At 40.8% G+C, this 27201-nt stretch overlaps 1 protein-coding gene across 1 annotated transcript; it reads right to left on the bottom strand.

Moving 5' to 3' along the window:
- Nucleotides 1-26784, bottom strand: ATP12A (ATPase H+/K+ transporting non-gastric alpha2 subunit). Its single transcript, XM_075172665.1, has 23 exons — nucleotides 26721-26784; nucleotides 17733-17926; nucleotides 16167-16226; nucleotides 15061-15264; nucleotides 14364-14477; nucleotides 14072-14206; nucleotides 13416-13533; nucleotides 12499-12767; nucleotides 11461-11659; nucleotides 10865-10974; nucleotides 9983-10117; nucleotides 9522-9714; nucleotides 8885-9060; nucleotides 7692-7828; nucleotides 6997-7147; nucleotides 4822-4990; nucleotides 3989-4143; nucleotides 3251-3374; nucleotides 2780-2925; nucleotides 1993-2126; nucleotides 959-1060; nucleotides 211-302; nucleotides 1-29 (listed from the first exon to the last, which is right to left on the bottom strand). The coding sequence occupies exons 1-23, from the start codon at nucleotides 26782-26784 to the stop codon at nucleotides 1-3; spliced, it is 3210 nt and encodes a 1069-aa protein (XP_075028766.1).
- Nucleotides 26785-27201: the final 417 nt, after the last annotated feature.

The raw sequence follows: 27201 nt of genomic DNA, 5'->3' as shown, positions 1-27201 counted from the left end.
TCAATAATACATGTTCTTGTCCCACCAGCCTGCAGTAGGAGAAGGGGGGAGATCAGTTATTTTGTCCTCAGAAACGAAAAGTAATCATTAGGAACAAATGGTCCATTTTTAAGCAGTCCACCTGTCAGCAGCAGCTAAGGTAGGTGTATGAGTGAAAGGGTAGGAAAGGACACCTTATATTAAAATACTGAACTAGAAAAATCTACTTACTTCCTGGGTATCTCCTGATAAACAGCTTGCGAACTTCATCGTACACCCATATTAAGATGGCAAATGGTACAGCCACAAACCAATACTGAAACCTGGGAGTGGGAGAAGAGGTTCTCATTCAGAAGCATCTAACCACTCAGCTGAATTTCTGGGGTCTCTGTCTATGCTATTTGATGTCACTAAAAGAGAATCTGGCCTTTTTGGCTTTTTTTTTCCCCTTAATTTAAGCACTCAAATGGTTAGAAATAAGATGATGTGCATGTAAGCCCCCCAAACTTAAGTAGTTACTGAATTAATTTATTCCAGATACTATTCAGAAGGAAATATTGCCTGGTGGTATTACAGTCTCTGAAGATGGCAGAAAAATGGAACATTTCTGACAGTGATATATTTAAAATAAAAGTTGCTTGCATAAAATTAAGTAAAATGCTATCTAATCTCACCAAAATATTGGGGATCCTGGAAAAAATACTAAAATGTTTGTTCTACACAAGTAGGTTTCTGGATCCTCAGTAGCAAATCTAGTGGAAAAAGTAGTGGGGGGTTTTTTGTGGAAACTATGAAAATAATGCCTTTTTTGGTCAAGAAGTGGTCCACCCTGTTCTTCATAATGAAGATTCTGAAATATTTATCCTTGAATTGTGCTGTATGGGCATCCTGCTCCCATTTCTCTGTTTCTGGCAGAATGGTAAGTCCACGTCTGTTTACACGTGGAGGGCAGGGGAAGTACGCTAGCATCAAAACTCACCTCAGCGGTGTGAAGTTCAGGGCTGTAACATGTCCAAGACCATAGGTAAGAATCAGAGCAATTCCTATCTGGGAAAATATACCCACCCAGATGACTTTGTTCCTACAAAAAAACCAAAGACGAAGGGTTACATGCCTCTGTCCATGCATAAAAACCTGATGCCACAGCATAATGCAAAGACTGTGCCACTTTCAGAGTTGTGGTTGTGCTCTGGTAGCTAGCTTGAATGATCTGCATCAGATGATGAGCACTGCAGACACAGTAGCATGAGGCAAGTGGTAGACTCTGTAGCACTGTCTTACATTGCGTATGCCCGTTTCTTTCCTGGTAGCATTCCTGACCTGCCTAGATTAAAGCAAGCTTTAGATAGGCATTAATCATGTCCTCTGGTTCCACTGTGAATGTGCGCATTGTGACTCAAATGTAAATGTAAGAAGGAAATATACATAGGTGTAGGCTCTGTACCTGCAGATAAAGAAAGGAAAACAATTTGCTTTCCTATCAGAAATACTCTGACTAAATGCCAGCTTTTATGTGTGGCCTCCGACACAACAGATACTTCTAATCCCTGGCTTCCAGGCGATTGAAGGGTGCAGAGGGCAGCCAGCACTTATCTTAGGTGGTTTGACCAGCTGGTATCTCCTTTTCTCAGAGGCTAAAGTTATCTCAGAGAAGTCTAAATGTGCTATCTATTGATAAATACATAAAGAACTTAAGAAAATAATCTGGAGAGGAAACTCCCTTTTTTGTAGTAAACGTTTTAATGAATGGAGAGTTAGTTTTAAGCCGGTGCATTTTCAGAGTAACCAGTACAATGTCTTTTTTTGAAGAAAACCCCTATCATGAAGTAGGAAACAGGGTGGCAGGAGGTGTAATAAAATTTTTGTCTGAGATTTGTTTGCTTGAAACCAGATTTAGTCTTTGTTCAAAGACTGAATGTGAGTGGACGAAATCACTGAGCTAACCTTCTTCTAAAATTAGCAGTAGGCTAAATTATCCTCTCATATGTCACGTAAAGAATCTGCAAAACTTACCTGAAAAGACCCTGCTGGAAAATGGAATTTCTTCGTGTTTTCCTGATGATCAAATCAGCAACTTGCTGAATTGTGATGCTGACAAAAAAGGCAGTGTAGCCAGTCCACTGTAGGTACATCCTCTGGTATTTAGTCTGCAAAGCGAAGGAAAAATCAAATGGTGTTATATCAGACACTCATATCTTGTGCCAGCGACTGCAAATCTTGATAGTAGGATTTCAGTGACTAAGGTGTAAATGCGAGTTGTTAAGGTGTAAATACGAGTTATTCCAAATTTAGATACATAATGATCAGATTTTGGCCAGTTGTTTAGTCTGCTAGTTACTGTGGATGAGTCATGAGGCTGAAGCATGAGCTTGGTGTAAGGAGGTATTTATATTGATTTATTAATGGCTTCTGTGTCTTGTGATTTCTGCAGAATGAGTGAGGGGGAGTGAAGAGGGAAAAGGGAGGGAGAGTCTGCAAAGTAGAGTAGTGCTGTTCAGAAGCAGGGCTGAGAGATTATGATGGGTCTAAACATGAAGTCCAGAGAAGAAGGTACATCTCCAGAGGCTTTGAATCGGAAGGAGGCAAATTGTAGAAGAATGAATGAAAGAATGGAGTCTGAATGAAAGAGCTAGGTGGCGGGAAGCTCTAAAGAGTCTATCCTCCGGGACCACTAGATGAAAACTAATTATTTTTGCATTTAAATCTCTTTCTCTTTCCTTAATCCTTTATTTTGGAGGAGAGTATAGCATTTTCAAGAAACTGTTGAATGAGAGACAAGGATGTTTCTGTGCTTCTTTACCCATTCCTGTCCATATGAATCCTCAAAGTCATTAATGGCATTGTTTTCCCAGTTGACTCGCACGCCAAGCAGCGTGGAAGGGAGGAAACCTTGTTCAGCATACACGGTAAAATAGGTTACAAAGGCTCCCACTGACTGCATGATACCTGCAAAATCAAAGAGGCAGAAATGAAGAAGCAGCAAAACTTAGGAGCACTTGGGAATGTGCTGGATATCTGTTGATCTATCTCCTATGGCGTGAAACTTGCCACAAGTCTAAAGGTAGTTTTAGAGCTCTTAATGCTCTAAGATACGTGACCTCTGTCAATAAAAACCTATTGTATTGTTGAATAATGAGCAACAGAAGGGAGTTAGTAAGTTTGCCTAGGAAGGAATTGAGTTTCAGCTCCCCCTTTTCTAAAAAATGAATCAACTTGATTCTGTCTTGGTTTGCTGATACAAGGTAGTGTTTCAGAGAACATGCCAACCTACCAATCTGCAGATAGGAGTATACAGCGAGCTGCTCATTCACCAGCCTGTCTTTCCTTTTGTTACGAGGTCTCCTGTTCATAATATCGCTTTCAGCTTTTTCGTAGGCTAATGCAACAGAGGGGATCTATAACAGAAATAAACCATCAGAGTCTTGGTGGCAACATTTGTCTGCTTCTCAGATGCTTATCAGAAAAGTTTGACTTCTCAAGTGGTTCTGTTGACATACCCTGCCTTTTCAGTATACACAGAGCAAATGAAAGAAGGATCCGTGTAGCATTCTCTTGACACGTATAAGGGATTTGAGGGAAGTTTGAAACTCTTTCATAGGTCTGATGATCATGTGCCAATACAAAAGGCTAGAGGATACTGAAAACATTAAAGGGTCTTTCAGATCCCTTGGACTGGGCTCTGATGAGATGTCTGGTATTCATCCCCTGTAGTAACTGCAGCAGTCTGTATGATCTCTTGATTGAAACGCAGTTATTTTGCACACTACTGAGTTTTGCCTCTCAGCATGGATCAGAAGTCTTTTCTTTCTGCTCCCCCTCTGCAGGTTTTTTTTTCCTACTCTTCTTCCTCTATACCTGGCTGCTTTTAATCTAGCCCTCTACTCTTTCAGTAGCTTGTTATTCAGCTGCAGGGTAAGGCAGCTAAATCTTCTGCATGTCCCTTTGCACCCAACCCCTCTCACTTGTCATGATATTTCAGCAGAAAATAACTTAAAGGACCCCAACTTACAATGTCTGTGCCCAGGTCAATGAACAGGATGGTGATAGTGCCAATGGGCATTGGAATGCTGGCAATAATGTAGATGAGAAAGGGACAGAGCTCAGCAATATTCTTAGTCAGGGTGTAGGCAATTGTTTTCTTTAGATTGTCAAAGATCAGGCGGCCTGGAGGAAAAGGAAACACTTCTGTAAAAGCTAATTGTCAACAGTGTTTTCCAGAAAAAAAATTCAATTTTTAACTAAATGTGAAGTGAAAACATTTAATGCTTATGTCTACTTTCCTCATACGTTTCCTCATACGTTTTGGTTTTTTTTTTTTTAAACTACTAACCTACCTTCCCTTACAGCCTTCTGAAAATTCAAGTGAAAATAAATCTCTTTCAATGAGAAAGATTGAGGAAAAAGTCCCATTCCACAGTACGCTGTAGTTTTAATGGAAACCACAAGCTCTTTACGGTGAAAGAAGAGTGGAGTCTGTGGAGCATGGTGAAGGTGATGTGTGAGCAAGTAATAGAGTGAAAACGTAGAGAAAACAATTTGTATCTTTGTGAGGCTCAGAACTGCATTTTGTCTGTGCTTTTATCTGGAGCTTGAACAAGCAGTGATAGCAGACTGATGCTATGTGTGAGAGAGGGGAATGATTTCCTTATTGTCTGTTTGTCATGTGTCTATAAATGGAATTAATTCCCAGTTTTTCCAAATCTCAAAATCACATTTCCAAGTCCAAAAAGATAAAAGGGGTGGTGGGGTGAGCCAGGAGGGAAGGGTCAGGAGGACCTGCCAATGCTGCGTGGCTGTCAGCAGCTTTCAGCTAAGAAAGTGGATAGCAACTTGTATTTTTACCTTCCTCCACTCCTGTGACAATAGAAGCAAAGTTATCATCCAGCAGTACCATATCAGCTGCATTTTTAGCTGCGTCAGAACCAGCAATACCCATAGCAATTCCAATATCTGCTTTTTTAAGAGCTGGGGAGTCATTGACTCCATCTCCAGTCACGGCAACAACTGCTCCCTGAAACACACAAAAGGATCCAGGTGTGGGTTTTTTGAGGAGATGGTGCTGTCTTTCCCTAAGGACAATCTGCTCTGAGCACGCTCCCTGTCTTTAAATCTCTAGAAGAAAGATGCTGATATGAAGTTCTGTATCCTCTTCGCACCCACATAAAACGTAGCCAGTGATCAGAAGGACGCTAGGTAGGATTAATACAGCAACCTCAGACACTTGTGTGATAGGTGTCTGTATCTGAGTTTGTCATCTAGACTCCCTTCATAGTAGAGAGAAACGGGAAATTTAGCGATATGGTTTACTACATCCTAAAGATTAGCCATCTAAATTAGATGCGCTTAAAATGCAATTAATCTGATCATTTCTTTGGAATATAAGAGGGCTTAAAAATTTGGACATCTGTCTATATGTATATGGTCTGTCCCTGTCTGAGCAGACCCAGGCTCATCTCTGGCATCTGTGGGAGATTGAGTTGACACAACATGTTCTGTCCTTGTCTTTTTTTTTTTTTGTGAAGTGATAAGAGAATCAGTCAGTTTTCATCTTAATTGTAAATTATGTAGCTGTTCGGTTAGAGACCATTCTTATCCTATCCCAACAACTTCTGGTCATTGCCAGTCTATGCTAGAATTGCCCTAGTAATCCAAAAGATGGAAAACTCCGATTATTCAACTCAGCTTCTTATCTTCCAATGAAATCATCTACTGCAGCTAAAGGTCCTGTTCTAGTTGATGCAAAAGTTCATAGCTTGATAGCAATACACAGTGTTCCGAGTAGGAAAAAGCCTGACAAACTGATTAATACAAATACTGAATGTCCTGTCCCTGTGGGGATTTAGCACAGTGTCACTACCTATAAATAATGCTATGTACAGAAGGGCTTATAAGCTCTAAGCACTAAACATAGCATGTAGACTGGCTGGCTTGAGCTGAGGGCGGGAGGGTGTTCCTTTTCATCCTTTAAAGAGCCAAATCTACTAGGATTCTGGGTGCCTAAGCAATGCGGAACATTTACACCCTGTCTGCCAAAGGCCATTCAAAAAGAAAATAAAAAAGAGATGAAATTGAAAGATATTTTTTTTTTTTTTTTACTGTCCTGAAAGCTGTTCAGGCTTAAACCCAAAGAGCTGATAACGCTGATTGGAAAGCTTAGCTCTGGCATTATTACAAAAATAAAATAACGTCTTGTGCCACATCTCCTTCCCTGCAAAGTTCAGGCACGGCAGTAGTGGGGCTTTCAATCTGCAGCATCTACTTGGAAGATGTCATATCTGAGGGGGGAATCTTCTGATGACAATTTGCATCTTTTTCGGAGCTCTATACACGGCATTTCTTTCCCTTCTGCCTGTTGTGCTGGCTGCACTCCATGCTCCTTTACATAGTATTGCCCGTGGATGGGACAAACTCTCTTTAAATCTTGCTTTCTGTGGGTTGTTTTACAGTCTTTTAAAGTAACATAGATAAGGCTTGGTCCTGCATAAATCATGCTATGACATTTTGCGGGATTCATGCCTTATTTTGCTTCTAAACATTCCTGTGGGCGGGAAGTGCATAGGTCTAAGTGGCCACAATAGATAAGATGAGAGGATGTGGTAACATGTTGCTTTTATCTGGGTTTAAAGAATTCCTGAGGGAAGGCTCCTTCCCCAACAGCGTACAGTCTCTGCCCAGGAGGCTTTGTGTGCAGCACAGCAGCAGCTTCTCAGAATTACATGCAAAAGACAGACCCTCAGTACAGCTCCAAGCTAATCAAACTTAGGAAAAGCTCGTTTTGTCAATAGGAGTTCGGAGTCTGTAACAGGAATTTGAATAGCTTGGATTCTGTCCAGACAGTGTTTGTGGCAATCTGTTAGATAATGTTCTTGCACAGTGAAAAGAGTATAAACAGCGCTTAGAGAGCATTGGAAATTGGCTTCCACCCTCTCACCTCGGGGATGATATCTGGGGAAAGCTGCTGCCTCGTGAATGCCCTATAGCCATATCTGTGTATAACCTTTTACGCCTCTTGCTCACCTGCCTTTGGCAGCCTTCAACTATAATCAGTTTCTGTTGGGGCGATGTCCGAGCAAAGACTATCTCTGAGTGGTTACACAAGATTTCATCCAGCTGCTGCAAGCTCATATCCTTCAGCTCCATCCCATTAACTACTGCTGCTGTAGCTTCTCTGTAAGAGCCATGGGAAAGCTGGGTAAATTTTCAAATCCAAAGGCATAGATAAAAATAGTGCACTCATAGAATGTATAAGGCTTGATAGTAGGGAAGGCAGCAAATTGAGTTAATTTCAGAAGCATTAGCTGTTAATCAGCAGGTGTTGAATGAAAGCCACTGTAGAAATCCAGAGTGAATTACAGTTACCTAGATACAGAGGGGACTAATTGAAGCTTCCTCCTGAGCAGACATAACAGCAGAAAATGCATTTTAAAGAGGGCTCTGAGTGGGAGGGTGGGACAGTGGAGGAGGAAGACATCTTTTCTGTAAAGAGCTTTTATCGTTCTTTTCTTTTATTTTTTTCACATTTAATGGGTGAAAGAGGAATTTGGGGGGATTTGTGGGAATACGTTCCCACAATGGCTGGGAATGTATCAAGAAACAGAAAAGCAAAAAGCAGCCGTGATGTAGAAACAGGCTATAAAAGCATTGGGGAGAGAGAAGGCATAGCTTTCAGAATATGAACGCATAGGTATCCCCTATAATCTGTTTGCTCTTACCGTCTATTGACTTGCTCGACAGGAATGTTGAGGCGCTTGGCAATATCTTCCACAGTCTCGCTGGTGGCTGAAATGATGCCTACGCTCTTGGCAATGGCCTTAGCCGTGATTGGATGATCGCCAGTGACCATGATAACCTGAGGAAGGGACAAGCACTCAGCGTGAGTGACAAATGAACGTGCAATGGCTGGAGTGAGATAAGGTGAAATATCTACTGTTGTAGAACAGGAAGCAGTTTAGAATCTGAACTTGGAAAGCTGTGCTATGTACATAACAATGACAGATTATCACTATCACTTAATTAGCTCTATATTGACATCTGGTCTCTACCTTTTGTTATTAGCGCTATTTTATCAGGCCTGTAAAGGAAGAACTTGTCACAGGCAGCAAGGTTAGAATAATGCAGAATAAAGAAGCCTTTATGTAAGAATTTATATTAGGTATACTGAAAGGTGAAAGTTCGTTAGAATGTTGCATCTTAAAATGGATCCTTGTGACTGAGGTGTCCTGACAGATAAGACACAGTTTTTTCTTGTTTTTCTTAAAGAAAAGTTGCCAGTTGCCAGATCCGCCTTCAGACCACAGAAAATTTCATCAGGGTTGGGACTTGGGATTCATCTTATCTGAGATCAGTAATTCCAGATACTGATTTTTCCTTTCTTTAGCTAGGTTGCCTCTCTGCCTAGAGCTGAAAGTTTACTTGTGGGTCCCCTGGGAGTGAAATTAGGAGAATTACTGCTTCAGGTTCAACTTGAACAGTTTTGAGATTAGTGATTCCTATGCATAGAAGTTTGTAACAAGGTGTAGCCCTATGTCCTAATGCCTTCTCAAGAATTCTTTCTGTTACCCTATGCTGTTCACAAGCAAGTAATTTTAGCCAGCATGGTTCCTATATTCTAGAAGTGGATCTGATGAGACAGTATCTGAGCTTTTCCAAATTTGGATTTCCCGTTTTGGGGTTCTGTGCACTTCCTATAGTCTGATTCCCAACGTTAAATTAAACTGTTTTGCTTCTCGGGGCCTTCAAGTAGTTTCTTTAAGTTACAATTGTAGAATGGTATTAACGAACATTTAGATTTTTGGTGGTTGTTGCTAGAAAGATACTTAATGACAATGTGGTGGAAGATCTTAGAAGTTACATTATCATGAGGCTGTCTGTAGAATCACTGTATTTTTCATTGTAAAATCCCTACCTTGATCCCAGCACTGCGGCATTTTGAGACAGCATCTGGCACTGTGGAACGAGGTGGGTCAATCATAGATAAGAGCCCAACAAAGCACAGGTTGGAGGTTGGGAAGTTCATGGAATCTGTGTCAAATGGGTAGGTGTCTGGAAACTCGTTTTCAGGCAGGTACAAATGACAGAAACCTGAAAAGAAACTTAAGTTGATCTATTGTACAGGAAATAGTGGGAGAAAGAAGAGAGCTTGCTTTGCTCTTGTCCATAGAACTCCAGTGCATTTAACCATTAGCTTTTCGTGGAGGATTTTTTAACCTGCTATTGTAACCTTCACATCAAAGTTCATGTAGACTCAGTGTTTCACGTGGCAAAGCTAGTGATACTGCCAGCAGAGAAGAGTCTTGTCTTTTGTGGGTTTTTTTGGCTGCGCAGTGTGGCAGATCAACATCAGTATGGAGCAGTAAGAGCATCCCTGCCACAGAGAGTCTACAGCACATCAATGTGGTTTTAACACTCTGCTTAGGAGCTGTGCACTTTCCTTTTTTCCCTCCGCTGCAAGAGGAATGAAGTCCAGACACACTGGGTTGTACCAAGATTTAAAACCCCATTTTACACCGCAGTTCTCTGATAGTCCCTCTGGTTGGACTCACCCAGCACTCTCTCTCCCATGCCCCCCAGCTCCATGTATGCTGTTTGGAAAGCTTCTGCCTTTTCACTGTCCAGTGGTTCCTCTTTGCCGTTGATCATGATGGTGCTACATCTCTCTAAAATCCTCTCTGGGGCACCTTTCATCACCAGCAGAAAGCGTTTGTCGTTGGGATCATCAGTCTCATGAATGGAAAGCTGTGTGCCACAAATATGAAATGATTTGAAAGAGCATACTTGATCCTCATTTGTTTCTAGTTTTGATCGCTTTGCAGGGAAATAATGTTTCTTCTTGTCCATGAGAATATCATGCATTCCGTCAAATGGAATGAACTACATTTATTATAGCTTAGATTTCCTCTGTCACTGAATTACCCCATTAAGACTTCGAGGTCACAAATAGTTGCATTAGACCCAGTGATAGAAACGGTTTAAGTCTGGCATAACTTCCACAAATGAAACTCACCTGGAATTTGTTGGTAGAGTTGAAAGGAATTTCAGCCACTTTCTTGTTTCGCGCTCTAATATTCATGACGTCACCCAAAATGACTTCTGCAAATTTTAGCAGAGCTGTTTCAGAGGCATCACCTACCACAACTCTCTGTATGCACAAAAGAAGAAACAGTTTATAGCACATATACTTCTGCACTTCCATCAGGAGAGCTTGCATGCTTCTACAACATGTTGTATGCTTAAGCAGCAATGAAGCTACGTTGCTACATCCAGGTTCTCCTGTAAAATTATTACAGTAAAAATTTGGGACATCTGGTTTGCACTTGCTGCTCGAATTAAGCTACAGCAAAGAGATTAAATTAGTGCTTGAGTCTGCAAAAGCGCAAGATTTGTGATCGCTTTCATGTTTGTGCGGAAGCTTTGTAATGCAGTTCTGGGGTAGCAGCAGGCATGTATGGGTGAGCTAACTGATGGACAAAATCAAGTGACTTTGAGGAAAGCATTGATGGAGGAAACAGTAGAAATTGGGGATTTGGTCTGGTAGTCTAGTCACCAGAATTTACTACCTTCAGAAGTCATGTGTAAAGACATTAATTAAGGCATGTTTACCTTTTTTATCTTGCTATATTAAATTAATAGTGTAGCAATTACTAGCATAGAAATTCTTTCTACCTAAATTGTCTTTTTCTTTATGGAGACAGTTGCTCTTGGCTTAGTGGTTTTTTTTCCCCGACTTAAACTTTTTGTGAGCCTATAGCAGTAATGCTGCTATAAATAGTAACTTAGAAGATTGCCGTGGTAAAATGAAGGGGAGATTACTAAAGCCAAACAGAGCAACTTATATGTATTGTTCTTTCAGAGGAAGAGAAATAAGCTGATATGAGGTAGGCAGTACCTTCATTATTGGGAGATTCTCCTGTCCTGGTCTGAATTCTGCCCGGTTGCAGAGAGTTACAATTTTTGATAATGCTGTCCATGACGGAGAACTTTGATCAAAAGGCTGGGCTGAGAGGAAGGAAAATAAATATTGCATCCCTTAGCATATTACGTGATGCAAGTAGAAGATGAAGTTTGAAACAACAGGATTGAATTATTTGCAGAAGAAAATTGTTCTTTTGAGAGGTTCTGTTACAGAAAAACAATTTGACATGGACCGTTACATCTGTCAGTTAGCAGTTCTGGCTTATATGATATTTCTCTGTTTATTTCCCTACTAAGTTTCCTGTCGGCAAAAGGATCTGGGTTAGAACCTCCTCTAGACTTACTTTCTGTGAGTGGAGTTCAAATATTAATTCTTTTTGTCACATCTCTACATGGCTAAGAAGGGACTTTCCTGATGCACATGACACTTCTATGTGTAAGGAAAACATGTCTCTCTTAGCTATCAAAAGATACTCCCATTGACATCAGTTTGACAGCCAGTAGGTGTGAAACACCGTAGGTTTGATCCAAGTAGTTGCCCCTTCCCAGGTGCCCCATCGCCCTATTTACTTGTTTGATCTTCACTGGTGTCAGCTGAGTAGATCTGATTATCAAACCAGAGGTGAGCAACAGTCATCCTGTTTTGTGTGAGGGTCCCTGTCTTGTCGGAACAGATGATGGAGGTAGAACCGAGTGTTTCTACAGCTTCCAAGTTCTTCACCAAACAGTTCTTCTTCGCCATCCGCTTAGCTGTCAGAGACAGACTCACCTGGCAGAAGTAAAGAAGTTCAGCTCACTGTTAGTGAGGTACAGTTACAGAATGATGCAATGAGGTTACATACGTCTGCTAGCGGTTTTGTGTTTATTTTTTTTAGGAAGAGAACATTTTAAAAAATTTATCTTTTGGTTGACTGCAGTGCATTTTTTTTCTTTTTTAATAGCATTATTAAGGTCAGAGGTTTGGCTGTAACTAGCACAAGTACCTTTGCTGCTGAGAGGAAGCTGCTTTCCTGCTGATAGAAATAAGAATGTCATATATGTTAAGAGGCCGTTTTAGTTGGAAGAACCTACAATGCAGGGGGAGCTCCTAATCACCAACTTAATGAATCCTGAAATGATTGCAGTACTGCTGGTTGTTTGTTGTTGGTATACTTTAGGGCTAACAGTGCTTAGCAGGTGTGCTGCTTCACAGCCAGGGATTTTAGTGATGCTTTATATGTGTTAGTAAGTGGAATTTTCATGCGCTTTTTAGGGTACAATATCCTCATTTCCAAATAGGAGCAGGTTGTGGGAAATGAGTCACATCATTCTACTGGTTAGCAATAGAGGGAGAACAGTATTTGAAGAACCTTATTTCAAACTGGATTGTTGTGCTGAAGCTTTTAAGATTAATGGCTCAGTTATGCCAGAATTCCCAAATGAAATGCTCGTCCTTTCGGTTTCATGGAAAAAAAACACTCCGATTTCAAACTCAACTCAGCCAAATCACTTAATAGATAACCTGTTCTTCACTGGTTACTGTTGCACTGTAATGAACTTCCGAGTGACGAATGGTGGTAGTGACTGAAGAACTACAGTGGCAACCAGTGAATTCAAACATAGACTCACCGTTACTGTGGCTAGCAGTCCCTCTGGCACATTTGCCACAATGATGCCAATGAGAAAGATGATGGAGTCCAGAATCTTGTACCGCATAGAAACAGATATAATGAAGAAGAGAACACCAATGGAAATGGCCACTCCTGCCACCAGGTAGACAAAATGTTCTATCTCAATAGCAATGGGTGTTTTCTCATTTCCTACTCCCGATGCAAGAGAGGCAATCCGCCCGATGATAGTGCGATCCCCAGTGTTGATTACAATGCCAGTAGCAGTGCCTGCAAAGAAATAAAAGACTGTCAGCTCCAGGAGAGACTAATCCTGTCTTCTGTACCCAGTACTGATTGACAAAGATCCGTCTCAGCCTTAATGTGACTGAGACATCACCCCAGAATTACATTCTTCCCCTTGGAAATCTTATAGCTCTGTCGGTGAAGAGAAAGATGTAAGCTGTTTTCATTAATTAGAGTCTTTTTTGATTGCATTGCTGTAGGAATGTAGTGTTATCCTGGGCACTGTAGAGTCTCATAGCAGATAGTCTGTTAGGTATGACACGCATACCTTTGAGCCCTGAGAATAGGAACAACACCTTTATGTGTGCAGAGCCCTTACACAGAAGCATCCACAAGTACTTAGAGGCATCTGCAACTTGACATTCCTAAAGATACTGATGGAAAGATCACAAAGAAACCACAATTAATTGATTGTTGCACCCATAACCAGGCTAGGTGTTAAATGTCTTCTCACTGGTTGATACTAAGCATGACCAGCCCAGCGCTTAAGGTGCTTGGGACAATAGTTTCACGTGAGCAGCGAAACCTTTCTGGAATTCCTTGAAGCAGAATTGTTTAAAATGAGTTAGCAGTATTATGTAGCACCCTGTACAGGTGCCATTTCTGGAGGCCCTTCTCTCTGCCTGTACACACCTTCCACACAGGTGGTGGAGTAGAATGCAATGTTCCTGGTCTCCAAGGGGTTCTCGTGGGTGAAGTCACAGGAACGAGACTGTGGTTCTGATTCCCCTGTGAGTGAAGAATTGTCCACCTTTAATGAAACGGAGACATGCCCATATTAAAGTTAGTAATATGCAGTTATGTCTAGCCCAGAAGGTAAGGCGGCAGCACATTTAATAATCAGCGACAGGGCCATTATCTCTTGGTGCCTTGTCTCTGAGGGAGTTGCCGTTGTCACTGAGAGAAACTATTCCTGCGGGAATTCAGTTCAGTCAATGTTGTGTGTCTGTCAGTGGGATTTTCAGTAGCAGCCTGAAAGAAAACATGGTTTGAAGATCTGCCTTCAGGTCTGTGGAAACTCTTAATACTGTATTGGTATTTCTGCCCCTGTCGTAGCAAAGATCATTGCTAGAACCTGGTGTGGACCTAATGGCTTCTTCTAGTGTTCAGGGAGCGGAGATGTTAGTCCTAGATGAGCTGAGCATCACAGTATAGCTTCTGCACTCCATGATTATGTCTAATTAAAGCGTTAATAACTCATATTGGGTGCGCAGAAATTCTTTATATGTAACAGAAGTCTCTAAACCATGTTTTTCCTCTTTCCCCATGCTCTACAAAGTACTGTTTACCTTACAACCCTGAGTAAAGATCAGCCGAATGTCCGCTGGGATCCTATCTCCGCCCTTTATTTCCACGATGTCTCCAACCACCAGCTGGTCTGCTGGCAGTTCCTTCTTTTCTGCATCTCTGATGACAAGAGCTTGCTTAAAGACAGAAATGTGAAAAAAATTAGCATTGTGCCATCCTCTAAACCTCCTACCAAGAGGTAAATTCAGGTTGGGCTTATTGTGCTTTTGTCATTTCGAGGTGCATTATTAGAATGAACTTTTATCTCAAATGAAATGCCTTGGTTATTCTCACCTGTGGAATCATTTTACTGAAGCTGGCCATGATGTTTGTGCTTTTAGCTTCTTGATAGTAAGCGAAGATACCAGTGAGGATGACAACCAGTGCCAGGACTACTCCAAGGTAGAGCTAATCAATAAAAGACATAATCTAGTTAATTTAAGACAAGTGTTCAGCAATTCCTCTGCTAGAATAAATCATAGTTTTATATTGTTTCAGGAGAGTCTTAAAATGAAGTATTGGTTAATTGACAGTTTAAGAAAAGAACTTTCAAGTTTTGCCCTGCTAATGATCACGTAAAGCTTTTTGAGTATGAAAAGGGCTTTTAATAGCAAGTTTCCCACCTCTCTAAAAGCCTTCTCTAAACTAAACCTGACACAAACCCCAACAAATTATATTCCTAGCAGAGTGTAACTCATAAGGGAATCAGAGTCAAAGACTCCGGAGTACTTTGTGGACTTCAGTATTGCTCTTATGAGTACTCAAGTATTACGATTATGGGTAGTGGTTATAAAACCTTTGAATAGGCACTCTTAGACAGAAGTGGTATGTCAGGTATTTGAGCATTTATCAGAAATGTTTGGTAGCAGAGGGAGGGTCCTGAAAGAATAAAAGGCCTCCTTGTAGTTACTGAATAACTGTGAAGTAGTATTTAAATTACTTAGATTGTCAAAGGGTCAAATACTCACTTTCTGGTTATTCAAATACTTACATTGTCAAAGGGTGATTCAGCTCCCTGAGCAAGCTGAATGCCAAATGAAATCCAGGAGAAGACAGCTCCTATCCATAAAAGGATGGAAAACCCTCCCACCATCTGCTTGAGGAACTTAACAATTTCAGGAGTGGCTTTGGGAGGAGTGAGTGAGTTGGGACCATCCCGAGCCAAAATCTCTGCTGCTCTTGCACTAGAGAGACCCTGCAAAAGTAAATGACATGTTTAAAATGAAGTCACAGAAAACAGATTTTTGTCTCAACTCAGAACAAAATTTGCATGCGTTTTTTTTCTTAAATGTTGTTTGTGTCACAGATCAGCTGCAGTAACCTGCATCTTTGATTTTCAAACTTTCCAATTTCAGGGTGGCTACTATTAGTTATCGGCTATGACGAAATAGATTATTTCTTTACTGGAGCATTGAACCTTGGGCTGTGTCCATTAGGAGTTTTCATTCTGTCGGTTATCTGTCAAGTATACCTGTACTAACTGTTTGGAAAGCTGGGGAAAAACAGACATCGGTTCTTTTGCTGCTGTTTCTGCATTTCCACCAAGTTGTTTGTAGTTCATGGGTTCCTTGAAATTCTTGTCTGTACTCTGGCCAGGTTGCAATGCTTTGATGTTCAAATATTAGGTGTCAAAGGGACTCGGATGTATAGTTTCTCAAATCTAGTGTTTCCTTCAAGATAAAATAATTTCCAGTGCACTCTCTTGCTATAGATTGTTACAGACACTGCCAGTGAAAAATAAATTGTAGTGAAATTGAAATATCAGATAAAAACTTCAGAAAAACTGAGGTCCTGGTGCAAACTTTGAGGTCACGTTTTGTGCAGGGATTTTGATTTCAAAACCATAGATCAGACTTCTTCAGACTTGAGAGAAACTCCAGTCTAAATCCAGGTCAGCGCTGCACGTTGACTTGCTGGTTTAGGCTTTATTGGGAGTTAGTGCATCATACTCGTGCATGCATGCATCCACACATACATCTATGTACGAATCTGTTGATCTGAAAGTTTTCCTACTGCTTCTAGGAAGCTTTGGATAATTCAAAAGCAAAGGCAGGCAACCGATTCAGGCAGTTTCTTAATGATGCCCTATGGACTTACTTTATCGATGCTTGTACCATACTTTTCCTCCAGTTCTGAAGTGCTGAGTTTGTGGTCATCCTGGATTCCAAAAGAAAGAGAAAATACTAGTGAGCAGAATGTCAGCCTTTTGAAATTTTTATTTCAGGATCTGGAGAATGTTCAAACAGCCTGGATCTGGGACCATGGATCCAGTTGCTAGTGTGACATCCCACTTTCATGAATAGACAATATGCAATTTGCATATTGATAAGCAAAATATCTTCTGCTGGAAAATGGTATTTTCTTTTGATTTTGAGAGTACTTTTGTAAATAGCTCCCTCCTCCAGCAAATCTGTCACAAGAACAGAATGGTGTTTTCGTGTTAATACTGCTTGCCACAAAGGTCTGTGCTTCTTTTAGATAAATATTTCCTTTCTACATGCTACAGGACTCAAGCATTCAGTACCATAGGCAATATGTTGATAGGAGAAAGGGTGTGGTGTCAGAATATGTGTGACAACAATCTTTGCACTTGATTGACAAGGTAGGGTATGTGAAATTATTCCCCACAGTCTCATAGAAAGAAGCAGCAGGTTCTAACCACAGTTGAAAAGGGGGTGTGGGAGAGGGAAATCTCAAAGCTCTTCTCCTTTCCCTGCAGTGGCACCTCTGTGGTATCGTTGACCTAATTATATCTTGTGCCAAACTGAGATTTAGAAGCCAAGAATTTGAGAGATCTCACAATTGTTTTCACAGAGTGATTCATTGGTACTTGGATGAGCCAATTAACTTGTCTGTGCTTTGGTTTCTCTTTAAAAACATGAGAGTAATGTTACATCCCCTGGTGGCAAAGATAAGGCACATTGAGAATTATTTAGCTAGTGGATCTGGGTAGATCTTGGAAACACGATGGGTAAACTGATGGCCCATTTTGGGGTTTCCTTACCTTTGAAATACCATCTAGCCCATAAATAGCCTCTCCTTTGAGTTGCTCTCAAAGCAATTCAGAAAAGAGGTCAGTATAATTACCTTCATTTTTCAGATTGGGAAACTGAAACATACAGAGAGGAAGCAACTTTTCCAAGATCAGCCAGCAGGTCAGTAGCAAGCCAGAAGCAAAATACAGGTTTCTTGAGCTTAGTGCTCTGTCCTTGAAGTACAGTGCATTTAGTTTGGGGCAAAAAACCCATGCTTAAAGCTGAGGCATGCTTTTAGATCTACTAGAAATCTCTGGAGCAAAATGTGCTTCTACCTTTCCCTCTGTTTCCTGGCTGACTGTGCAAGTGGCAGTTCAGAGGAAATACTGATTGCAGTTACTCCATCTGGGGAATAACTCCTCTTTGGGGAGATAATGTTCTGTACCATTGGTGGCTTAATTAAGCCAGAATCATTCTTTCATTATAGGTATTAATCCTGCACAACCTTTTTCTGGCACACTTCAGGAGCATGAGGAAGCGAATCCTTCCCTGTGTTAGGGTTTTCAGTGCAGCAGATCTTCTGTCAAAATGACAGTGCATCGGCATTTCACTCCCCTTCACCGGACTTCATTCTGACAGTGGGTAGAGGCTGTCCTGCCAAGTGTAATGGGAGCTTAGCAACACTCACCAGGTCCAGTTCTTTCTTAAGCTCTTCTGCCTTCTTTTTTTTCTTGTTGCCTTTCAAGTCTTTGTACTTCTCCCCTTCATCTCCAATATCTGTTTTTTCTAGATCTTTTGTCCCATAGATCTCAACCGAGTAAACATCGGACTTTTTCTGTAAAAGAAATAAGGTTTTGGCATTGTTGTGAACATCTGCTGGGACTTGAAGGAAGCAGTAAAAAAATACCACAAACAAGTCAAACTCTGACAAATCTACTTTTTTTTTAGACAAGCTACAGATTGCTACTGTCTCTTTCTCCTGGTAACTTAGAGTGCTAGTTCCTGTCTTATCCTGAGATCTCTCCAGCTGAGATCTCTCCAGTTACGGTAATCATGGTCAGGTCTTCAGCAGATGTAAATTACAGTGATTCCTTTAGACATGTGCAACACTTTTAGTAGTTTATGGTCTAACACAAAGTGTAGGAATACTACCCAGGATCTCAGCATTGCTAGTGAAAACCATTAAGTCATTTATCAGCTCCAAGAAGAGATCAGTGTAAAAGCAAAAGATTTTTGAAAGCTAGGGGAGGGGGGGAATATTCGTTGAGAACTTGCCTGTTCCTGGAGCTTTTTAGATACATGACTTCAAGATTTACTTTTCTTTTTTAATTAAAATTAACATTTACAGATTTATATTTACACATTTACACTTGATCACGTAGCAAGAAAATGGAGGCAAACACCCTGCTGGTAGCCAAGGAAAAGCAAGTCTGTCTTTTCACATAGAGCTCAGAACTGATGGGGAGTTACCAAACTCTTCACACATTTTTGCCAATCTAGTATCAGGTACAGGAAACTGTTAACCTAGGGAAGCTGCTAAACCTCTGACAATGTTTTGCTTTTATTGATAACTTGGGGGTTGTGCTGTTTCCTAACTTTAAGTTAATACTGTAGTCTGAAGGGCAAACTTCCTGTGTTGCTAATTTACCAGGTTATAATCATAACTATAACGTTCCAGATCATAATTATCTTGTAAACTACGTGCCATGCCTTGGAAGAACTATTGGTTGACCCCATTTCAGAGGCTTCCTTACAGATTAACCATCAGAGCTTCATAAGAGTCATACTGGATCTTATCTGATGGTGTGCTTTACTAGTGGGACAGATGAGCTTGTAGACTGCTGCTGCTGCCGTCTGTCTAATGAGTACATACACACTCTGCAGGGCATTTGTCAATGTTTGGACTCCTGCAGAGGTAATATTGCAGATGAGTTGAGAGTAGACATCTTAATTACATACAGACTAAGCCAGAGAGCTCAAGTAATGGAAACAACAAGGAAAAAAAAAAAAGGAGTGGGACATCTTATTACTTAATACTATTCTGAACTCAAAAGTAGCGTCTTATCCTCAGATGCCCTTTAATTAGAGGAATGTTGAAGTCCTGACATTGTATCCTGAGGAAGGGAAAAGCTAAGAACTGGTGAGTAGTTTGGGGAGTTAAAAGTATGAAATCCTTTTCCTAAAGCACTTGAATTTGCTTGGTGATACATATCCCAGATAAAGGATGTCTGTTATAAGAAGTTCTATTTTTTCTACCTTGCTGAAGATTCACAATCTGGTTTATCTATTGGGATTTTTCCTTCACCTTCTTCCTTCTCCTCCTCCTCTCTTTAACTATCCCACACAAAAATCTGTTCAGCTTTTCAAATCCCCATAAAGTAGAGAGACCAGGAGGGAGAAAACAGCTTTCTCTTGTGAGAACTTAGCAGATGGAGGAGAATAATAAAGAAAACTAATGAAGTTAGTAAAATCTATTGATCACTTCTATGCACAATCTATGTTTAACTTTTAAGCTGCAAATTTCCATAAAATCTCAGATTTTGGCATTTGCGAAAGGGATAGTGTTCATGAAACTATTGATTATGAAACTAGCCAGTCCTAGAATTCTTCCCTATCCAATCTGATCTCTTTACTTTTTAGGATTAGAGGTGCATACCAGTCTACAGTGAAAATTTTAGTCATTACACTGGATGCCCAACAGTGCCTAGTATTAGCTCCATTTTTCACTTAGCTTGTATGTATAGTATAGATATGTATATTAAAACTTAAATTAATGCTTGTTCTTAAGAAGAAACACATATGCAGTAGCAGCAATTCTGTGAACAGTGTACTCACCTTTACCATCTTGGTGAGTTTATTTCTTTCCTGATGGAATGAGACAGCCAAGCTAAAGTCTCTGGATGAAAAGCAAAAGCCCAACTGGAGAGTGAAGCGGCTCAGAGCAGTTTTGGCTATTGGCGTGCAAAAGCTCACAGAGGTTGTAGTTCCCTCTCGGCTGGCAAGCAGACATTAGCTGGAATCCTGCTTGCACTTTGGCATCCTTCAGGCAGGACGAGTTCGTTGTCCAAAGCCTGTGGAGAAAGAGCGCTGTTTGCTAGTGCTTTATAAATCAGCATCTTGTGCTGCCACTCCACCCCTCCCCTTCCAGGTCCAGCCCATCTTCTGTTTCACCTGTAGTAGGTGGAAAAATACCACAGTAATGGGCATGTGGGTTTCAGGTCAGATAGTTTCTAATTATTCCTTTGTAGTGTTTGCTCACAACTAGGGAACAGGTGTATTATTCATCTTGCTAGAAGCAAAGAGTTTCCTTCGGAGACTTTCCAGCACTGGACTCCCCTTATGATTTCCAGCTGTCGTGACAACGTACGGTGGGGTAAAGGAAGAAGTCTGTGCACATTTTGTCTTGCTTGTTTACATGATGTTCTGTTTGCCTGCCTAGGGTCCCTAAAAGTCAGATCCCTGCCCTGTTTAGGTACTATTTAGTGGAGTGGTGCTCCTTCAAGCCTCTTAGCTTGGACTTCACTTTTAATTCTTGTATTGCATTTGTTGTGGTTTTAACCTTCATGCTTAGCTGAAAAAAGCAATTCCCAGTGCATTTTCAGCAAGGGCACTTACCTGAACAGCTTATTTAAATTGTTTGTCCTGTTCCAATTACCAGCTTCCATACAGGAGTGATAATGAGATTTATGACACTTTTGATACCTGGCGTATCTCATCACTTACAAGTAAAGTTAACTACTTCTTCACCTCTGAAATTTAACTGAGAAAAACTAAGTCAAATATGGTGAAAGATTTTCTATACTTCAGCGTTATTTGGGGGAAGACTGTCTTTGATCTGTCTGACAGAACTGGTCTCACTGAACAACATAGCATTTCAGCAGTTGGTCTTTCACGTTATATAATTCATGAGCTTCAAATTGCATCGTTTGAGATGCTGTGAGGTACCACAGTCACTAGCAGATGACTCAAATTGTGGTAAGAGATACAACACGTTAATCGAGATAACTGATGTTGACTGTTTCAAGCCATATGTATAAGCTGTTAGTGTAGGGAGGACAACCAAGAAACATCCTTTACTACTTCAACAGGAGCATGAATGAACTCATGTTCAAATCACAGACGGGTTTCCAGTGATTCAAGTATCATACCTCCTTAAACATTGCTTATTTTCCACTTCTCAGTTTATGTGTATTGGTCTTTTTCCACGGCATTGTCTAATCTTAAAATGTTATGCAAGATACAGAAGTGTATCTGGAAAGGTTTCACATTCAGTTTCTGCTGGCTGTTATATTGAGAACTGGATTGCGTCCTGGGGCTTGAATAGAGAACCTTTTCATATGTATATAAGTATTGGAGATTTCACAATATGTGCCATACGCAAGAGCAGTAATACATTGACTGTATCCAGTGAATCTGCATGTGTCATGTCTTACCCATTACTGAGATTGTCCTCTCTATTGCTGGCAAAGATACTAGAGCAGGAAGATCAAAAGGTACAGTGAGCATATTTGACATCAAACTGTACTACTGAGGCTGGAAGTGGGGGGATATGTGAAAGGAAACATGGACTTGGAAATAGGGAAATGCCTTCCAGGAATGCAGTTGCGTTGTCCATCAGATCTGTTGGTAAAGACAGTGGGCTGGAAAATGTGAAAACAGGACTAGCATGCTTTATCTTGTTCATTTACAATTTTTAACCAGGAACTGGAATTTCTAATCCAGTGGCAAGAAATAGCTGGTAGATGGAAAATAAGAATGTGAATCATTATATCCTGCTATTCACAGATTTATAAAAATAACTACTCTTCTACTTTTTAGTAATGGATTGTGATTGAGAGTGTTATCTGGGTCATTCGGCAGTTTTTGCATTTGTCTTCTATAAATCATGAATACTTTTGCCTTGGGACAAATGTTAGAAATTCAAATTAGAAAAGTCTTTGGCAACAAAGTACCCCGTACACCCTGGTCTTCTTAAGGGTATGTTTTGTAGCAAATTAATTAAACTGGGAAAGCCCTATAGACAGTACCATAGCTTAACAATATTTACAAAGTATTGAGCCGGGTTTGCTGCTGACAAATGATCTGCGTTGAGCTGCTAAGTTCAAAGTGCAAAATAGATGGTTAAAAAGTTCTGTGGCAGAAATTTCATTAATTTTGTCCACTGATGGGGTTGTTTTCCTGTGAGTTACAAAATAAAGACGAGAAGCACTGTAAAAAGACAAATCTCTTGTTCCCTGTGAACCAACATACCGTGGTTGGACAGTGTAATATCCCACTGCTAGGAGGAATTATCCTTGTTAACAGTAGTCACTTGCCACTGGTCTTGTGTTTTGTCATTTGTCTGCTGAAAAGATGCCAGAAATAGAGCCCGTGTGAAAACGCGGGCTGCAGTTCTGGACAAGTGCTTGTACACAACTGAATCCTGCCAGTGAAGCACTTGTGCCTTGGTTTGGCAAGACATGGCATGTATAGAGAGGAATATACTTGGGTCTGTGCCAGAGAGCTGTAATCGTCACGTGTGTTTCCACTATGTCTCAACATTCATAGCTGAGCCCTGTTCAGAAGGTAAAATGAATGAGTATTGTTCTGATTTCTAAATATCAGTCTAGAAAAATAATGTGTGCCTTCTGAATTATTATGTCTCACACTTCTTCACCAGAATTAAGACATATTTTGATCCTATTCTAAGTTCCTGTTTCTGTATGCAGGTCCTGTAAAAAGACAGCCAGGAGAATGCTTTGCTGTTATTTAACACACAGAGACCACATTTCTTGTAGTGCGTGAAGACTGCGGGTTGCTGATACCCGTGCTCAGATTCTCAAATTCATTCAGGCTGTGAAGCAAAGGTGTAAATGTTTGTAAGGGCTTTTGGAGTAAGGAGAATGTAATGCATTTGCCTGCAATTTGCCTGTTGAGCTTCGCTGTGGTATTTATATGCCTCCTATCTTGTACGAAGTGGGGTCTGCGTTAGCAAAAATGGCGGCATGCAGCTTGAGAAGTACCTGGACGCAGGAGTGGGTGGTAGATCTATACTTAAACTTGTTTTTACAAGGCGTGGTGCAGGCTTGCTGCCTTTCCTTGGGGAGAAGCCAGCAGAGGGAGCACAGCAGCTTCTGTTGCTTAGTGCTTTCCTTGTCCATTCATTGCTTTCACACCAGCAAAAATAAGATTTCCGAGAGCAGAATGTGTGTCTGTCTTGGTGTCCTAGCACAGGCCTATCTCCAGTGATAAAGTGTGTTGTTTTTCTTCTTTTGAGGCCAAGAGTAAAACAAAACCTGAACTTCAGGTGATAGTTTTGTGGTGCTGAAATCATCTTTCAAAGGTGGGATAGAACTGCGGATGAGCTAGGCACGTACATGAGCTGTATGATTTCCTTGTGCTTTAAGTAGCCTTTAAAACAAGGCTTTGCAGCTAGCTATCTCCCGTAATAGGCAACTTGTAAGGGAAGGCAAGTAGAAGGGGCTGACGATGTATTCTGGGTCCATCTCTTAGCAAAGGTGGGAAGTTTTGAGGATTCCTTGTTTCCTTATTCAGTGGCGAGGAGAAACTCCCCTCTCAGCAGAAGAGGGAAAAGCCATTGCTAAATCTTACCTTTTTTCTTTCATAATTTAACCCAAAGATGTTAAACCGTAATTCACAGGCCACAAGTGATGAACCAAGCACTTGTATAGAGCTCTCAGGAGCCAAATTAAAACAAAAGCTTAGGTGGTATTTTGACACTGGTAATTTAGGCATTGGTTGTAAACCACTCCTTGTCTGAGTGCCTACAGCATTCACCTTCCTGTGATCAGGGAGTTGCACATTCTGTTTTACGTAGTACTGTACCAAGTTCTTAGAAAGCTATATTTCGGTGCTTTTTTCCTAATTTTCCTTTCTTGTTAACCAAAGGTGAGTAGGAAATTATGAGGAGCAATAAGCTTATTTATTAGCTTTTAAGACAGCATTTTAAATGGTGAACTATAGTGTGCCTCACTACAAGTACCATGCTGACTTGATATCCCCAGGGACTTGGCACAGTCGCCGCAGCTGTAGTCTGTTTTAGTGAAAGTTTTATCTTGATTTTGCAAAAGGATTTGGCCTACCCTCACCCTTTTGAAGCTAATATACTGCTGAGGTGAGTTTTGTATATCCACAAAGAGATAACATGGATGAAATGTATCATTTCATATATATACTCATATATCATTTATTTCTTCACATCATCTGAAGAAGAGCTAGTTAGGTGTGGGGGAAGTGACTGGTCTTTCCATCGCTAGTCCTCGTTTACAGAGTTTCTGTTTAGATTTCTACAACAATACAGTCAGTTGTATTCTGTCACTTTCTGATGTGGAGAACTGCTCATTCAAAACATTTTCACGTGGGTCATCAAGAAGAGATGACTGTCTCTAATATATCTAAAGTAATCCTGGGTGACTTGAAATAGTGAGATACAGAGGTGTGTCTGTCAGGGCATGCTATCAACTGCTGAGCTAGCTGCTCCCTGCCTAAAGAAAGTTCAAAAAGAGAAGTAGTAAAACTTGCACATTTCTTGGGGGGGGGTGGGGGAGGGGGGCAGATATTACTTAGAACCAATCTTATGTTGAAATTTTCTGTCTCTGAGGAAGAAAACAGAAGCCACAAGTGAGACATAGTCTTTAGGACTTTCTTATTCTTCTTGGTATTTTATCTTCCTGCTTCCTGGTGCTATTAATATGAACCATTACTGAATTTATATTGAACGTGGTATAAAAACAATAAGGAAAATTGATCATCTTCCTCTTTGCAGCTTCCCGGGGCTGTGCAAAGGTACAGTCAGGACTGGAAGTTGGTGTGGAAACACAGTATAACTTTCTTCTTTAAATGTGGTGATATTTCTAACATTTCATTTGCAATCATAAATGATTTATAGGAATTTGTAAATTCTAGTCTGTCTTTCAAACAGCTGCTGTCTTGATGCTTTCATCATTCTCAGGCAAAACAATACATTTTTCCTTTTAAAATGTTATCTGATGTGCTGGTTAATGTGCCAAACCAGTGCATCTAGAACTTGCAGAGCCAACCTGTAGTTTGCAGTCTGAATCTACTCCTCTGGAACAACATGCCCAGCGTCATTCCTGACAGATATCACAGTCTGTCAAGTGTCAGAGGCAAGCTAACTCTTCAGGACGAAGACAGGATGAAAAAGGGACAGTTAAAAGAGGGATGCGAGTACGGGCCTATGTGTAGCTAAACCTGGACTCATGGGAAGAGAAAATGGATAGTAATGCAAGGGTATGTTTGCCCCAAAGCACCTATGCAAATGTAGGCGAGGAAGCTTTGGGGTAGACTCGTTTGTAAAATATATGGTATGTGTGCTGTACGTTTGTAAGTAATGCTGTCTAGAAACAGCAGTCTGTGATCAGCAAAGGTTTCCATACCCATCCTCTGGAAGGGTGTTGTCCATTATTTGTCAAAAGTCACTTTGAATGGGCAAGAATTATTTTGTAATTTCATGTGGAAACAAATTAAGCGTTATTTCGCAAAGATGCTCTTTTGCTTAGAAAATTTCAGTCCTGTGGCTTTTGGGTTTGTTTTATAATGAAAAGCAGGCATTGCAGTAGTGTGACTGCACAAGTAATTGACAACTGATACAGCGGGACTAGATGTTGACTAGCAAGATAATTCTCGTTGGAAGATGGCTGAGGTGCCACAGCCAGATGTTTACTGTCCAGATGACCTCTATTGGAAAGTGATTAAAAATGAGTCAGTTGGTTCAATGTGAGTTGTTCAAACAGATGATCCTTTTTTCACCCTGTGATGTCCTTGCATTGCTGCCATGTCACCCGAGAGTTCTGCTAACTGAAAATGACAGTTTGTGAGCACAGAAGCGGTGAGTGTTTCAGCTGAGAATGCCAAGATGCTGGCTCACAGCTTGCAACAGCTGCTAGCAGAGCAAGTCAGGATCTTTAGTCACAGCTTGCAAAGCCGAAGGCTGAGACTGACAAAGTGATGGCTCATGGTTCACAAGAGCTGAGAGCCAGTGTCCATTGACCTCTGTGTTTGGTATTCCCATCTGTAACAATGCTAGCAGATTTGCAGGCTGGAAGCAAAGTTTAAATGGCCAATAGTTGAAAAGGATATTGAAAACTGTGGGCTTCAGTGGAAGAAAAAGCGTAAACTATGTTTTAAAAATGACTGGTTTTAAACTATTTTTTTCATTTTGCCTTTGCACTTTTGCATTCCCAGAAAAGTGAGTGGATTGTATAGAACTGCTGCCGGAGCAGGCAAGGTGGTAGGCATCTGTTGAAGCATTTAGTAGAGAATGCTGTGTCCTTCTCTTCTTTCTTTTTTTTTTCATTTACATGTGATACCATTGCAGTGGAATTCTGTTGGCTGCTTTAAAAGGTGAAGAGGGAGGGAGAGCATTCTCTATTCAATTCCTCATACCTTTTGAGATATTTCAGAGAATCTGTATGTATTTCATTTTTCATTTGCATTTCCTTCTGAAACTGTCCTCTAGCAATAATGGCCACGTTTGTGTCTTCGAGTAAAACTCAGAGAAGGCTTCTGGGGTGAGAGAAAATGGTCTTCAAATAGTTCAAGGTGTTACACAACTGGGATGTTTGAGCCATGATATGAAGCTGCAAACAGCATTTTACCTGTGGAATTTGAAAATCACATGGGTTTGTATGCAGCCCAGAGCAGTGTGAAATCTTACCCGTACAGACCTTGCACTCGGCCTTGTACAGAAAATACTTGGGGTCGAGAAAAACTTGTTTCATATTTGTCAAAGCCACGTGAAGGGGCTTGGCCGAGTCTCCATGCCCTCACCGCCAGTGCCTCTGCTTTGGCTGCACACCATCCTTTGTACTTGTAACTCAGTGTCTCACTTCAGAGTCGCACAGGCAGTCTGAGATGTTACAGGTGGGAGATGAGCAATTGGAAAGGTAAAATGCAGAACTAGAGAAAGTGCCGGTGCCATGCCGTAGGGCCTTTGCACAATGAGCGTAAGAAATTCACAGTGCCTGTTCTCACCAGTTTTGAAAAGCCCAGCTATTTTGGTTGTGCACTGCTAACATAAGTTCCCTGTGCTTCTGCCATGATACAGAACATCACGACGCAAAAACTCCCCTGCCACTTAGCTCCATCCAGAGAAGGAGAAAGGTTTACGTGCTGTAGGTCCGTACACGTGGACTGGT

Source organism: Calonectris borealis, chromosome 24 (assembly GCF_964195595.1).
Source record: "Calonectris borealis chromosome 24, bCalBor7.hap1.2, whole genome shotgun sequence".
In the NCBI taxonomy this organism is placed as follows: Eukaryota; Metazoa; Chordata; class Aves; order Procellariiformes; family Procellariidae; genus Calonectris; species Calonectris borealis.
Note: the sequence above shows the minus strand (reverse complement) of the source record. Positions and strands in the feature narration are given on the sequence as shown.